Source organism: Mauremys mutica, chromosome 10 (genome assembly GCF_020497125.1).
Source record: "Mauremys mutica isolate MM-2020 ecotype Southern chromosome 10, ASM2049712v1, whole genome shotgun sequence".
Taxonomy (NCBI): Eukaryota; Metazoa; Chordata; order Testudines; family Geoemydidae; genus Mauremys; species Mauremys mutica.
The window spans coordinates 82654651-82668971 of record NC_059081.1 but is presented as its reverse complement, the minus strand read 5'-3'; the positions used below and the strand labels follow the sequence as shown (position 1 = coordinate 82668971).

Here is a 14321-nt window from a genome sequence, read left to right as displayed (position 1 = left end):
TCCTGGTGTTCACCAGAACGAATGTCCTTATATAAAAGTCCTTGTTTTACAACAAACTGGAATTGGGTAGAAGAGCTGAGAGGCGGTGGGTTGCTTCGTGCCACCGCCCAAACTTTCTTAAGGCTGTTATCGGCTTCCTGCTCTGTCTGGAACTGTTCCCTTGAGGCGGGAGACACCAGTTCCTCTGGGAGCGATGTAGGTGATGAGGTTGTTTCCGTTGACTGTGGACCGCTCTCCGCTGGTGCACAAGGTGATATTTCAGGCTCTGGCTGAGCCTCTTGGGTAGAGTTGTCTGCTGCTTCTGCCAGTTTAGGCCCGTTGGCGCCCCCTGGCGGTGGAGTTGCAAGCGCTGGCGTCAGTGCTGGCGCTGGTTCTGCCGCTGGTTGCTTTTCCAGTTCCGGTCCTGGGACTGGATGTACTATGGCTGCTGTAGTTGTTGGCATGAGATCCGGTTCCACCACCTCTGTCTGGGTCTCTGGTAACACAGACAGGGTCCTGGTGGATGGCTCAGGAACAGGGATGGGAGTGCCTGCTTGTTCGGCCTGGCCGCGGGTGACCACTCCCCCCCTCTTGGCCAGCTGCACATGGTTGGCCAAGTCTTCCCCCAGTAGCATGGGGATGGAATAATTGTTATAGACAGCAAAAGTCCACTTTTCCGACCAGTCCTTGTACTGGTCTTCAGGGATGCTGTACCCATGGCAGGTCCTTTTAACCTTTTTGAAGAAGGCCTTAGTGTCCTCACCTGCCATGTAGGTGGGAAATTTCTTGGGATGGGGAACAGTGCCTTCTGGTGTTGGCCACACCCCTCTGCAGTCAGTGAATTTTATGTGTGGCTTGCTGGTGTTGCTCTTTGGTGCTGGCCACACCCCTCTGCAGTCAGTGAACTGGTTTCCCCAATTCCTAACCCTTTCTATTCACGAAGAGACTGAATAGAAAAAAAAACCAAAACTTTGTATTTGCATTTGTGTAGCTGCTGTTTGCTGATATACTGAGAAGACCAAAAAAACTGGTTTGTCCTGTTTCTAGCAACTTGCTAAGTACCTCACAGTAGGGGTCCTTCTAACAAGCCTCCTAGAAAAACTTGCACCTCTTTCCTAGCTGTTCTCTGAAAATATGTTTTCAAAAAAACACTAATAAGCCCAGCTGACCGGCTGGTGCTACTTAGTACCTGCGAGAAAAGTGTAGTAAATCCTCTCAGGGATTTGTATTCCCTGGCTCCAGAGGATTTCAAAAGACACAGGGAAAAAAAAACCTGGCTGGAGGGTTTCTCTCTCCAACCCCCAAACCTGTTTTCCCTGTTGGACGGGATGAGCTCCGAGGAGCACCTCCCCCCACCCAAGGAATCCTGATCACCCAAAGGAGGGACAAACCTCCTTGCAACCAGAGCTAAAAATGTTTCTGGCTCTGAACTGTTAAAAACCTCTGGCTTGAGAATCGTTATCTCCCCAGCAAACCTGTGAGGGCACTTCCCCCCACCTAAGGAATGCACACACCTCCTAGGGAAGAGTTTTTCCTCAGCATAGCCAGCAGAGAAAAAAACCTCCTAACCCTGAAAACTGCTTTAAACTGCCTTTTCCTCCAGCTGCCTGTCCAAGCAAACAGAAGAAAAACTGCTTCCAACAAAGCCTGCTGGAAAACTTAATTCCCTCCAGCCAACCTGGCTGAAACTGTAAACTCCCTCTTCTCTCAGGTTGCTTTCCTGCTCTAGAAGAAGAGAATAGCTTCCTTCAGCGTAGCCCAGCTGAAAAAAACTCCTTGTAACAATGGGTTCGAAACTCCGCTGCCACCATGTCATGGGATCTCACCCCCACTTTGAGCTTGTGGGTTCAAAGATGGGGACCCACATGTATTCTGCCACCATGTCCTATGGGATCTCACCCCCACTTTGAGCTTGTGGGTTCAAAGATGGGGACCCGCAGGTATTCTGCCACCACCCTAACTCTTAGGGTAGGGTTCCTTCTCGCTGCCACCACTCAATTAGGAAATGTGAATTGAGACACAGTCCTTCCCCAAAATCCTAGGGGATTCCAAGAGCCCCAAATCCATGGAGTTCTCACACCCAGGAGAAACAAACCATTCCCCCTGCTTCCTCCCCCCCCCCTTTTCCTAGGAGAGATACCGGGATCCAACTACAGAGGGATACCTCCCCCTCCCCTTTCCCTGAGAATCCACCCAAGGAAAGACCAACAAGTCCTTAATAGAAAAGAATTTATTAAAGAATAAAAAGAAAATACAGAATCTCTATGAGCCCAAGCTGGACACTCATAGGGTATAACCTTATCAGTCTCTGGAGAGAATCCCCTCTCCCCCTTTTCTCAGTAAAAGCAATATCAGCAAACAGGAATAAAGCATTTCCTTTAGCAAACACACAATTGCAAATATAGAAATCAAATCATAAGACTAATTCGCCTTTCTAATTAATACTCACTATTAATTAGTAGAAACTACTCCAGGAGAACTTGGAGACATGACTGTCCTCTGTTAGATCCAAAAACAGTTCTCACACAGAACACAGACAAAAGCTTCCCTCCACAGAGATTTGAAATTATCTCATCTCTGATTGGTCCTCTGGTCAGGTGGTCTCCAGGTACTGCATGTTAACCCTTTACAGGTAAAACAGACTTTAACCCTTAACTATCTGTTTATGACAGTCAGTAATAAAAAGATTAAATAAGATTGGTCCCAAAACTGATCCCTGAGGAACTCCACTAGTAACCTCCTTCCAGCCTGACAGTTCACCTTTCGGTACGACCCGTTGTCATCTCCCCTTTAACCAGTTCCTTATCCACCTTTCAATTTTCATATTGATCCCCATCTTTTCCAATTTAACTAATAATCCCCCATGTGGAACCATATCAAATGCCTTACTGAAATCGAGGTAAATTAGATCCACTGCGTTTCCTTTATCTAAAAAATCTGTTACCTTCTCAAAGAAGGAGATCAGATTGGTTTGGCACAATCTACCTTTTGTAAAACCATGTTGTATTTTGTCCCAATTACCATTGACCTCAATGTCCTTAACTACTTTCTCCTTCACAATTTTTTCCAAGACCTTGTATACTATAGATGTCAAACTAACAGGCCTATAGTTACTTGGATCACTCTCTCAAAAATAGGAACTATGTTAGCAATTCTCCAGTCGTACGGTACAACCCCCTGAGTTTACTGATTGATTAAAAATTCCTGCTAATGGGCTTGCAATTTCATGTGCCTGTTCCTTTAACATTCTTGGATGAAGATTTTCTGGGCTCTCCGATTTTGTCCCATTAAACTGTTCAAGTTTGGCTTCTACCTCGGATGTGGTAATATCTACCTCCATATCCTCATTCCCATTTGTCATCCTACCATTATCCCTAAGCTCCTCATTAAAGACTGAAGCACAGTATTTGTTTAGCTATTGGGCCATGCCTAGATTATCCTTAACCTCCATTCCATCCTCAGGGTTTAGTGGTCCCACTTCTTCTTTCTTTGTTTTCTTCTTATTTATATGGCTATAGAACCATTTACTGTTGATATTAATTCCCTTTGCAAGGTCCAACTCCACATGGCTTTTGGCCTTTCTCACTTTATCCCTACATGTTCTGACCTCAATAAGGTAGTGGGGCAAATGTTTAGGGTATTTTATATCAGTCTTTGAGATTTGCAGAGAAAACATATCACAAGGTAAGCAATTGATAACATGAGAGAAAAATACCAAGATCTGAGGGGGATTTTATGTTGCTATTAAATAACTAAACGGAAAAGGGGGGACTGTTTGACTGAATTTTATGAGACTATCCAATAAACAAACACAAAGTGATGGCTCCCCCCCCGGCCACCATTCACATGGGCAGCAGGGAGCCCTTTGAGGAGCTGATTTAAGAGGGCGAGGGAGGGCAAGCTGGAGCAGGAAGGCTCTCTGGACAAAGGAAGAGGGATCAGCGGGTGATGGGCAGGTGACTGGCAACTGAGGGCTGGGGGAAACTGTGTTGGTAGTTTGGGGGCAGGAAGTGGGATTGGGAAACCGGGGTCTGGGCAGTCTCCATGGGGGACACATGCTCTGCCCGTCCCCACCCTGGCAGAGAATGGACATCTCATCCCAGCCCTACTCCAGGGCAGCCATGTTTTGGGGAATGACTCAGGGCAACAATTTCCCACCTAAATAAGGACAAATGGCTGCAGATAAAATGGGTGGGAAAAACTGCCACATCGGAGAGATTTTAAATTGACACATGAGAAGTATGGAGAGACCAGGGCAAAATCGGGGGAGATTAGAGAGCTGATCATTTGGGGGGAATCTCCCTGGATTTTATAGCCACGTATGATAATGCGAGAAAAGGGGAAAAAACTTGAGACACTTTGTATGTGGGAGGAAGTGGCACAAACAAGGAAGGATTCAGTGAGCTTACCTCCCCCAGGGGAATTTCCTGGCTGCACAAAATAGTTCAAATTTCCCACCCCAATGACCTTCCCCTCTGTGCAAATCCGACTTACCCCCTCCGCCCCACAAGCTCAACTCCTGCTCCCCCCAGCCCTGATTTTGCCCTTTAGCCCCCTCCTACCCCTGCCTCCAGCTGCTTGACACCCCGCCCCATCCAGTCAATTTCCACCCCCTGCTCAGACCCTGGCCACCCCCCGGCTCCCTGTTACTCCCATCGCCCCTTTCCAGCCCCTGTAACTAGCGCTCAGCGGAATGTTACGGCTGCTATCGGCAGGGAGAAGGGCAGTGGCGTCAGCAGCTGTTACTGAGCATGCGCAGTGCCCCGGGAGGTGCACATTGCTATGGGGAGCAATTTAATATACTGCCCCCGCCCCCCACCAGGCTCTGCCTCCCCATCCCAGCGGGGCCGGGGCAGATGCTGCTGCAGCTCTGTCAGAGTCTACCCTCACTTGAAACTGGGGGGTTTCAAGGTGAGGACCCGCATGTCTTCCCCCACCCCAAAATCCTAGGGTAGGTCTCCCCTTTGCTGCCACCACCTCGGTCAATTACGTGGGCCGGGACACCCCTGTTTCCCCCCTGTCTCCCTCCAAAGACACTCCCTGGGGAACACAGATCAACTCACAGAGGAGGAACCTTCCTCCTCCCCTCTCTGCCCGGAGATAAGCTGTCTCACCACCGAGAGAGCGCGTCTTAGCCCCTTCCCCTATCCACAGTAGAAGGGATTTAATCAAATCTTTATAGAAAGAATGTATTAAAAGAAAACAAGAAAATACAGAATCTCTATGAGTCCAAGCCGGCCACTCATAGGGTATAACCTTGCTAAGTTCTGGAGAGAATCCCCTCTCCTTCTCAGTACAACCAGAATTAAGAATAATCAATAACAAACACACAGAATTGCAAACATAGGATCATTAGTTTAAGACACAACGTATCTTTCTAATACTCACTATCTTGGCTAGAAGAAATTAGTTCAGAAAGGTGGAACTTGAGAGACTTGATTAAATCGTCTGGACTCTTGTAACTCCAGACGGCTAAAGACAAAAAACACAGCAACAGAGGGAAAAAGTTCCCTCCTAGAAATTTCAAATTCTCTTCCCTGATTGGTCCTCAGGTCAGGTGCCCACCAGGTACTATTTTTAACCCTTTACTAACTATTCATGACAAGCTCCACTGGGGCTGAGGCAGCTCTGAGGCTTCTCCCAGGTTCCCCAGGGCAGAGAGTCACTTTCCCCCCGCCCCCGTGGTCTCTCACTCACCGGGGGCTCCGGGCCGGGGCTGGTGCGGGCAGAGCCCGGGGCTGCCCAGGGGGCGGGTCCCAGCTGGAGAAAGCCCCCCCCCCCCCCCCGGCCGGGCACGGAGGGGTTAACGCACAGACCTGGGGAGCAGCAGCTTTGTTCTCCCTGATTGTAGTAGATGCCAGCTGGTACCAGCTGTCATTTTTGACAGTGTGCCACTCCCCCTCCCCTTTTGCCCAATCAACCCTTCCTAAATAGGTTATATCCATTGATTTTAACGTTCGGCATGGGAATCATCCCACCAAGTTTCAGTAACACCAACTAGATCAAATTTATGCTCATAAATGGGCAATTCTAATTCATCTTGTTTGTTACCCAGGCTCCTAGCATCGGTGTATAAGCAAATAAAGAATTTCTTCTCTTCGTGTCCTTCAGTTCCTTGATTTTTATTCTCAACATCTCGATTTTGGGCTGAGTGCTCAAACCTCCCCCCTCTTTACTCTGCACTCATTACTCATGTCCCTTCAGTTTATCCTCTCCAGCTGAGTATGGTGCTTCTCAGGGGCTCCTACCAGAGCTGGAGAGAATGGGGAATAGTTTCTGGGCTGGGTGTTCTTACACCTGTCCTCCTTGCACACAGCTCCTCCTTCCAGAGCTGCATCAGCCTTTCTTAATGACTGCACCCAGACTGCACGTGCCGTTGGGGAACATTCAATGCAGTGATTTCCAACTATCAGCAGGATCTAAGAGGTCTGTCACTCTGGCACATAAGCATTGCTTGACCAGTTTCCATAGCCGGGGTGCTGGCATTGTGCCAGTATATGATGAACAAGTACAACCAGTGCACATGCAAACTTGTTCCAAGTAAATATGTTCACAATGACGATGGCAACACCTAGGAAGGCTTTATACATGGACTCAGTCTCACGAGAGCAGCAGATCTGGCAGAGTGCGTGGGGAGCCATGTTTGTCTCACCACAAAGTGACATGGTTTCAAGACTAAGGTTTTCATAACTGCCATGGCTTGGGTTCTGGGAGTCAAGTTGGGCTCGCTTCTTCCCCTTTGCTGTCATCAGTAACCAACGTAATGGAGGACAAATAAGACCCCAACATGCAACCCCGCTGTCGCCAAGCGATGTTAAATTCTTTACACAGACATCACTAATTTTAGCTTAGTGAGCAACTGTGCATCAGCAGCACATGGAAGAAGAGACTCCAGCTCACTGTTTGTGAACTGTGTTGACTCCGCAGCACTAACAGAAGCCAACAGAGGTAATAATGTCTAGTCGCTAAATTAAAACAGACATGACTAATTGCGCACAGTGACAGAACTGTGAGCATGAATGTATTAGTTACAGAGATGCTTTTCACATCAGGAGTCACAGTGGAAGAGTGAGCTGACCATTCACACTCCCCTGAACTCAGGTGAGCATTAGGAACCCTGAAAACGTCCCCAGTATAGACAGAAACATAACACAATATTTGGGAAACAATTCAGGCTAAGCCAGGAAGTCTGTAGTGCCAGAGGAGTCCAGCTGAGACAGGGCTGGGGTGGGAGAGGGGGGCTGACAAGTCCGAGGTTATTTTTTATTTTAATATCAATGATCAAGTCCTGAAAATTGATACAGCTTTTTTTTTTTTTTGGTACTGGGCCCCCTGATAGGGGACCAGGAAAGACCCCTCGAGCGCCTCTCCGCCACGCGCCGCCGGCGACAGTTGAAGCTGCACCTGCCGGCGGAACGAGAGGACGTGACGGAGGGCGGGGTCTTTGCAGCCCAAGGGGAGAGGGCTCACCACGGAGATGGGCTTCCCCAGAGTAGAGAGGGCGGGTAACAGGGCGACATTGGGCAGGAAGGGAGGGACGGAGGTCAGGACCACTCGGACACCCAGGTCCTCCAGCGGTTCCAGGGGGACGAACACGCCCCCCACCGCCAGGCCCTTCTCCACCGCCTCCTGGGCCGCGGCCTCCGAGGCAAGGAAGAAGACCACGTTGCCGTACATTTTGGAGGCCGCCATGATGGCTGTGGGCCCCACCACCCTCGCCAACGCCCGCACGTAGGTCTCCACGTGGGGCGAGGCGGGCACCAGGAGGCAACGGACGCCGTGCTTCCGGGTCAAGGTGGGGAAGGGGCCCCGGCCGCTGTAGATGGTAGCGGAGGCGGCGGTCGGGGGAGATGACGTAGCGGCGGGCGGGGGGGCCGCCGCCACCTGGGCGTACGCTCTGGGGGCCGAGGGAGGGGCACCCGCAGAGCTGGTGGAGGGAACAGCGGGGAGGGATGCCGCGGCCGGTGGCGGGGCCGCGGTGGCAGGCTCCACCATGGAGGGCTTCGTCTTCCTAGCGGGGCCCTTTCCCTTCTTTTTGCCCTGGCCCTTTCCGCCGGCTGGGGGGGCTCCCCCAGAGGCGGAAGGGGCAAGGGACGTGGCAGCAGCAGAGGGCACCCCGTCGGTCGCCGCTGCCGGCGCCTCAGCGGGAGCGGTGGCGGGTGGTCCGGCAGCGGCGGGTGGGGTCGAGACCGGGAGGCGTTTGGGGGGAGCAGGCGAGGGAGGGGGGACAGATGTCGTCCCGGGAATCCCACCCGCCGCGCCTCCCGCCATGCTGAACGGGGAGGGAGGGCAAACACCGGAGAAAGGGGGTGGGGGTAAGGGACAGGTCACCTACTCCTCCCTGCTAGGCTGTGGGCAGGGAGGATGGTGCCAACAATAGAGAGGGGGGGGCAGATACGGGGACTATCGAGGACTTCGGGGGGGGGGGGGGGTTAGTCACCGACAGAGGATCGAAATCCGGCTCCTCTAGCTGCACTAGGGGAGGGGGGGGAAACAAGAGCAATGGGGGTGCAGTGCAAGAGGGGCAACTTAAACAGGGGAGAGGCACAAGCGCACTGATGGGGCTATGGGCGCACGAGGGGAGGGGCTAATCAGGGTGAGGGGTCGCGGAGGGAGGGGAGCAACCAGGCTGGGAGTGGGGCAGAGGGACCAAGGGGCTGGCTTCAGGGCTGGGGCAGGACAAACAAAGCTGCGAAGGGAGACGGGCGGGGCAGGCAAACTGAAGCTGGGCGGGGGGGGGGGGGAAAGGCTACAAGGGGCAAAGCCGGGGGGCCTGTTGCGGAGGGGAAGGGGGCAGTCCGGGGAAGGGGGGGGTGCGTGCACCCACAAGCACTTGTGCACAGTCAATGGCTGGCTGGCTGCTGCTGGAGGCCCAAACGGTGGCAATAGGGCGTGGCAGGCCAGGCGAGCAGCTGAGTCCCAGAGGCAGGAACTGAGGCAGATGGTAAGCAGCCTGCGGGGGTGGTGGAGGGGGCAGCGGTGGTGGTGGGGGTTGGAGGGGGGGGACACAGATGGACCAGGGGGCAGGCTCCACGCCACACCCCCTGTGCCCCCACAAACACAGTCTAAACCCCCACCACTAGAGCACAGTTAGAGAGTTACTCAGTCTTTAAGGCCCCCTCCACAGTGGTCTTCAGAGTCCTGTGCGCTCCCCAGCAGCTGGTGGTCTTCTCAGTCCTTTTCCTCCTCCAGGCTCCAGCAGCTCCCCAGGACAAACACAGCTCCAGCAGTAGCAGCAGCAGCTCCTCCTCCAGCAGCCCTGGTGGCCAGGCAGGAAGGACCCCCCACAGGTGGTAGCTATAGTGGTGGCGGTGGGGTCCTGGCTTCTCCCTCCAGAGGTGGGGGGAGTGGGGGCTGGCCAGCAAGGCCCCCCCTCACTCACCCGCTCAGCAGCAGTGGCAGCAGCAGCAGTCCTGGGAAGAAGCACTCCAGCCAGCAGCAGCAGCCCAGGAAAGGAAGAAGGAGCTCCAGCCAGCAAGGCAGCCAGAGAAGGGGGGGCACTCCAGCCAGCAGGGCAGCCCAAGCAGGCAGAGCGCTCCCTGTACTATTGGGTTATCTGGGAGAGGGGGCGGGCGGAAGCCCGCCCCATGCTAACGGATCCCCCCCCAGCCTAAGGGGAGGATCCACAGGGCCACGGAAACCCACTAAGTGCGGGGGACAACTAATAAAAGAACAGGGACAGGAGTGAGGTCAAAGGGTCATAAGGAGGGAGCCTGATGGGGACACCGAGCAGAGAACCCCGGACAGCGCCCACTGCTCCTCGAAGGCGTCAAGGGAGCCAGCGGACGCCGCCCAGAGGAACTCCGCCCGGAGACGTGAGCGGACGAGGGACCGGAAACAAGCCCCACAGTCGCAGGAGTCTCCGTCGGCCAACCTCCTCTCCCTGGTCACGTAGATGGCCTTTTTAGCCAGGGCGAGGAGGAGGTTGACCAGGAGGTCCCGCGACTTTGTGGGACAGCTGCTCCAGCTTTCCCTTTTACTTCCCAACACAGCAACACAAACATTTGCAGCATATATGCTAAGAGACTTATTTGCTTTATCATCTCTCAGCAATTAGGCATAGTCAACACACTTAAAACTCTGGGGTTATCTTTTCAAAGATCTAGGCTACACTGCAAAGTTAGGGCAGCTTCGCAACATCACTCAGGACTGTGAAAAATTTCACACCCCGTGAAACATGGTAAAGCCAACCTAAGCCTCGGTGGAGACACTGCTAGGTCGTTTTTCTGTCGATCTAGCTACTGCCTCTCGGAGAGATGGATTCATAACAGTGAAGGAAGAATCCTTCCCATTGCTGAAGGAAATGTTTACACTACAGTGGCATAGCTGCAGCACTGCAATTGTGAAACTGTAGCATTTCTAGTGTAGACACTACAAGTCTTCAATGCAAAGAAAATGCATTCAATGTAGAGTATGAAGCATTTTTCTGTAGTGATAAATTGACAATATAATTTAAGTCACTTACAATTTATTATATACATAGAAAGGTTACATTGGTACATAGCTGAAAGCATGATCTCAAAAACAGTGCCCAGGTTTCTTGATTCCATTTTACAGTGTTACATCACTAACTGTAAACGCAGAGCAGATCAACCACAGCATTACTAGTGAGCCATTGCTGAGAGCACAATGCATGTGGACTGGTTAATTTCATTTTAGTCTGTTTCAAAAATAATGCAAACCTAGCTCCATGGTCTGCAGGAAGAGTTTACTAGCAAGAACAGCCTTCAAGCACAACCTCCCTTACATTTTTTTAAACCCTCATATTCCAGTTTTTATCAGCAGATCTTTAGCTTAAAAGATCAAACCAAATTTACTAATGGCATTTTAAGGACAAATAAAAAGCTTTACTTTAAAAAGAGAGACTGGGAAAAATGTGGGAACTTGGGAGCGGGGGGGGGGGTGAATGCTTGGGGAGCAGTGAGAATTTTAAATACAAATGTTTAAATAGGCAACTGACTTCTGATTGGTGGGCAAGAAGGAGAAGCTGCTCGTTGCTAAACCTGTCGATACCCGTGTTTCAGGATATCTGATCAATCCAAGCTTGAAACAATCTGGTTTTCTTACATGAACAAACCCTTCCATCAGAATCCTGACATAAAACACGCTGTCCCAGGAGTTCACTGCAGATAATACTTTTATTTTAAAATAAAAATGATGCAACTTTCAAAACAAGAACCTCACGAGAAGCTGAGAAACAGCAGCGGCTAGAGAATTCCTCAGTGCCCCTGTGCTCTTTGAAAACAAAATCCCAGGCACTGGGTTCTCAGCAGTGCACTATTCCCCACAAGGGGGGAGCGGCTCTTTCAGTACGTATCTGCCATAAACAGGCAACATAACGAAACGTAGGCCACAAAGTACAGAATCCCCTTGCCTGGAGCATTACTCAGAACAAGAACTGGGCTCCACATGTTTCTTTACCAGGGAGGAGATATTGGTGGGCAGTTGGGGGGCTCAAAAGGCAACAGAACCATGAATAAAAAACAAGCAGACTAGAACAGAACAACTTCCACAGACTACAAAACTGCTCAGCCTGTGACTTCTCGCTATATTCTGGCAGTGTTCGGATTAGAGTCACACTGTTCCTACCTAAGGATCCTCGCTGACTTTAGGACTAACCTACCTTACGACATTCTTTTAGTGAAACCAAATTGAGCTGTATGATTCCAGCAGAATGGCTCTTCTTGTACACCCACTGGCAGGATTTTCTTGTTCTCATTTCAGCAAAGACCAAAATCCAATCCCAGGCTAAAGTGTTAACTCTGCCAGTCTGGTAGCCTACAGTTTTCTCAGCAGCCTTACTATACTACCAAGAGGCTGGCAGTGCAGGGAGTCTCTGGCAGTCAAAGAAGGGGGAGGGCTGCTTTGTTTCCCTCACAGCTGTGAAGCTGAGCAGGCACTGAGCACCTGAACGGCAATCAGTTTACCCCTCTCTGCGGGGGTGTCGTAGGGACGCAAGCGAGGAGGCGTTTATACAGAGAACATTAATGTACAGACCAAGGCTGACGCACTGCTTGTCATGATGCAACCAGTTTCCCCACCTGCGGGACAGGGCAGCTTAGTGTGAAGGAATCATAGCGCTGGAGGACACCAGGCAAAACCCAGACATGGGCTTGCAAGAAATGCAGGCCTGGGCAGGCGAGGGATTGTGAGCAGACACACCCTCCACCGGGGGAGGGACTGGTGCACAAGATCCATCCCTGTCCAGTGTATGTTGCCACGATTCCTCCCGGGCCGAGAGATGTCGTTTCTACCATAGGCACCTGCTTTGGGACATTGATTGTCTAACCCCACATCCTGGACAATCTTTCGCCGTGAGGTCTCTTGCTCCACATGCTGGCTTGGACCCCAGTTAAACATCCACCATGTCCAGCAGGGCAGACAGATGAAGCTCACAGGCAATCTCCTCCTCCTTGTTAGCTCTGATCAACCGTTGTAACCGTTTCAGTCTGTCTGACAGAGAGGTGCTGGACTCCTCCACCAGATGCCCATGCTCCACATGACTTCCAGCCTGTCCAGAGGGAAAGATGCACTACTGTCAACAGGAACAAGGGAAAGTTAGCCCTCTGCTACCTCTGGAGACAGCTTGGCCTCTGAACCAGCAATCTCCTAGGGTGCCGGCCGAGCACTCCCTTTCCCAGGAGGGTGGGGCCTAGCTAGCACTCTCACAACCCAGCTCCCACCTTTAACTCGGTGGAGTGGAGTGTTGGCTGGCTGATTCTCTTGTGCCACATCGCAGCTCACTGTTACTATGCACAATAGCAAAGGGGACAGCGACAATGCGATGGGCTGATCAGAAGGACCCATGTTTAATATCGCATATAAACACAAGGCTAACCTTGTGTTTCTGGGAAATATGCTCACAGCAGCCCACTTGTCCAGGACAGCTGGAGCCCATCTCCTAGGCAGGCAGAAATTCTCTCTCGAGAAATTCACAGACTGAATTCTACCATGAAAAATATCTGTTATTCCCATATCAAGTTCTCTTTTTACCTGTGGGCATGGAGACGTGGGCGTTTCACTCAGTGGATGGATAACCTGAGGTGTACAAAGCAGGCTCTGAGGGAGGTAGAGGGGAAGAGACAAGGAGCATGGGAGCTGCTCAGAGTCTTCTGCTAACCACTGGTGTAGCTGCTCCTCAAACCTAGACAGAAACAAGGTCATAGGCACAAGTCAAACTGCAGTTCAGCTTTATACACCTTGTGCTTCTCTGCCCAAAGCATTCACATGGCTGATGTAACCACAGAAGGAAATCAGGTCTGACCGACAGCCCAAGCGCCCCAGTGACGCTGCACAAATCAGAAGTTCAGGGAGCCCAGCGTGGCTCAGGTGAGGGGTAACTGCACCGTTTCTGTTTTTAAACCATGATGGCATCGATGAGATGCTCAGTTGCCATGAGCCTAGGCAGTTTTTTCAAAGGACGTTTAAATCTAACGGACGGCTCCTGAAAACGGCAATATGCAGAGAGAAAATCAGTCCAAACAGTAGCTTGTTGGATTCCAAACTAAATGACCATTTCCCCAAATTAACTCATGAGACTCATTCTGGCCTGAGTGTAATAAGTGAGTTTGTTCTTAGCAACCCGTAAGGTGTTTGATTTGGGATCCTCTGCATGCCTCTATGTGAAGGTTTGCAGTCTAAGATTCAGAGACCTCATTCAATGCATTCCTGTTTGATGACGTTCAGAGAGAAGCCTCTGACCCCTGAGTTTACTGACAGTGATGGAGATACAGATACAAGGGAACGTCCCCTTAAAATGATCCAGGAGGCAGGGATGAAAGCAGAGTTAAGCGTGCCAGGAGGGTGGGCTCTGCTTGTAACCAATCATTCCATCCACCATGTTCTGAACACACAGTGTAGCTCAATTCAAGCAAAGCGGACTGCAGAAAAAGCTGTAAGGAAAAAATCCTAAAACAGCTAATCTGAAGACCATCCCCCTTCTTCCCACTCATCCTGAGAAAAGGCACCAATCCAATCAGTACTTCAACTGCCGAGCAGGGGTAGACAGCACGCCCCAGACACACTGACTGTCCATGCCAGCATAGGTAGATAAGATGGGAAGGGAGAACACCTGCTGCTAGTACAGATGGCTCATACAACAAGCTTTAATACCAATAGATCCTAAACTATATAGAATAACACCTCACTTAGCAAACGATACACAACAACCATCAGCTCAGCTGGGTAGAGTCACTACAGAAGAAGAAAAAAAGCAGTGCTCAGAATGAGGATTAGCAATGCCACTGGAGGAATCCAAATTCTTGGGGTATTACTTAGCCATCAGATCAGAGTTCAAGTTATTGGCTTCCTCAGAGCAATGAAAGATGCCAAATCCTGGGAAC

At 51.0% G+C, this 14321-nt stretch overlaps 1 protein-coding gene across 2 annotated transcripts in view; it reads right to left on the bottom strand.

The window, feature by feature from the left end:
- Positions 1-9950: 9950 nt before the first annotated feature.
- Positions 9951-14321, bottom strand: part of LOC123343357 (minichromosome maintenance complex component 3 associated protein) — a 77831-nt gene continuing 73460 nt past the window's right edge. For both annotated transcript variants that reach the window (XM_044978430.1, XM_044978429.1), the window contains exons 28-29: positions 12973-13123; positions 9951-12490 (exon numbers count right to left, since the gene is read on the bottom strand). In XM_044978430.1, coding sequence (XP_044834365.1) covers positions 12332-12490; positions 12973-13123 — 310 coding nt within the window. In that variant the 3' untranslated portion in view covers positions 9951-12331. The remainder of the gene's footprint in view (positions 12491-12972; positions 13124-14321) is intronic.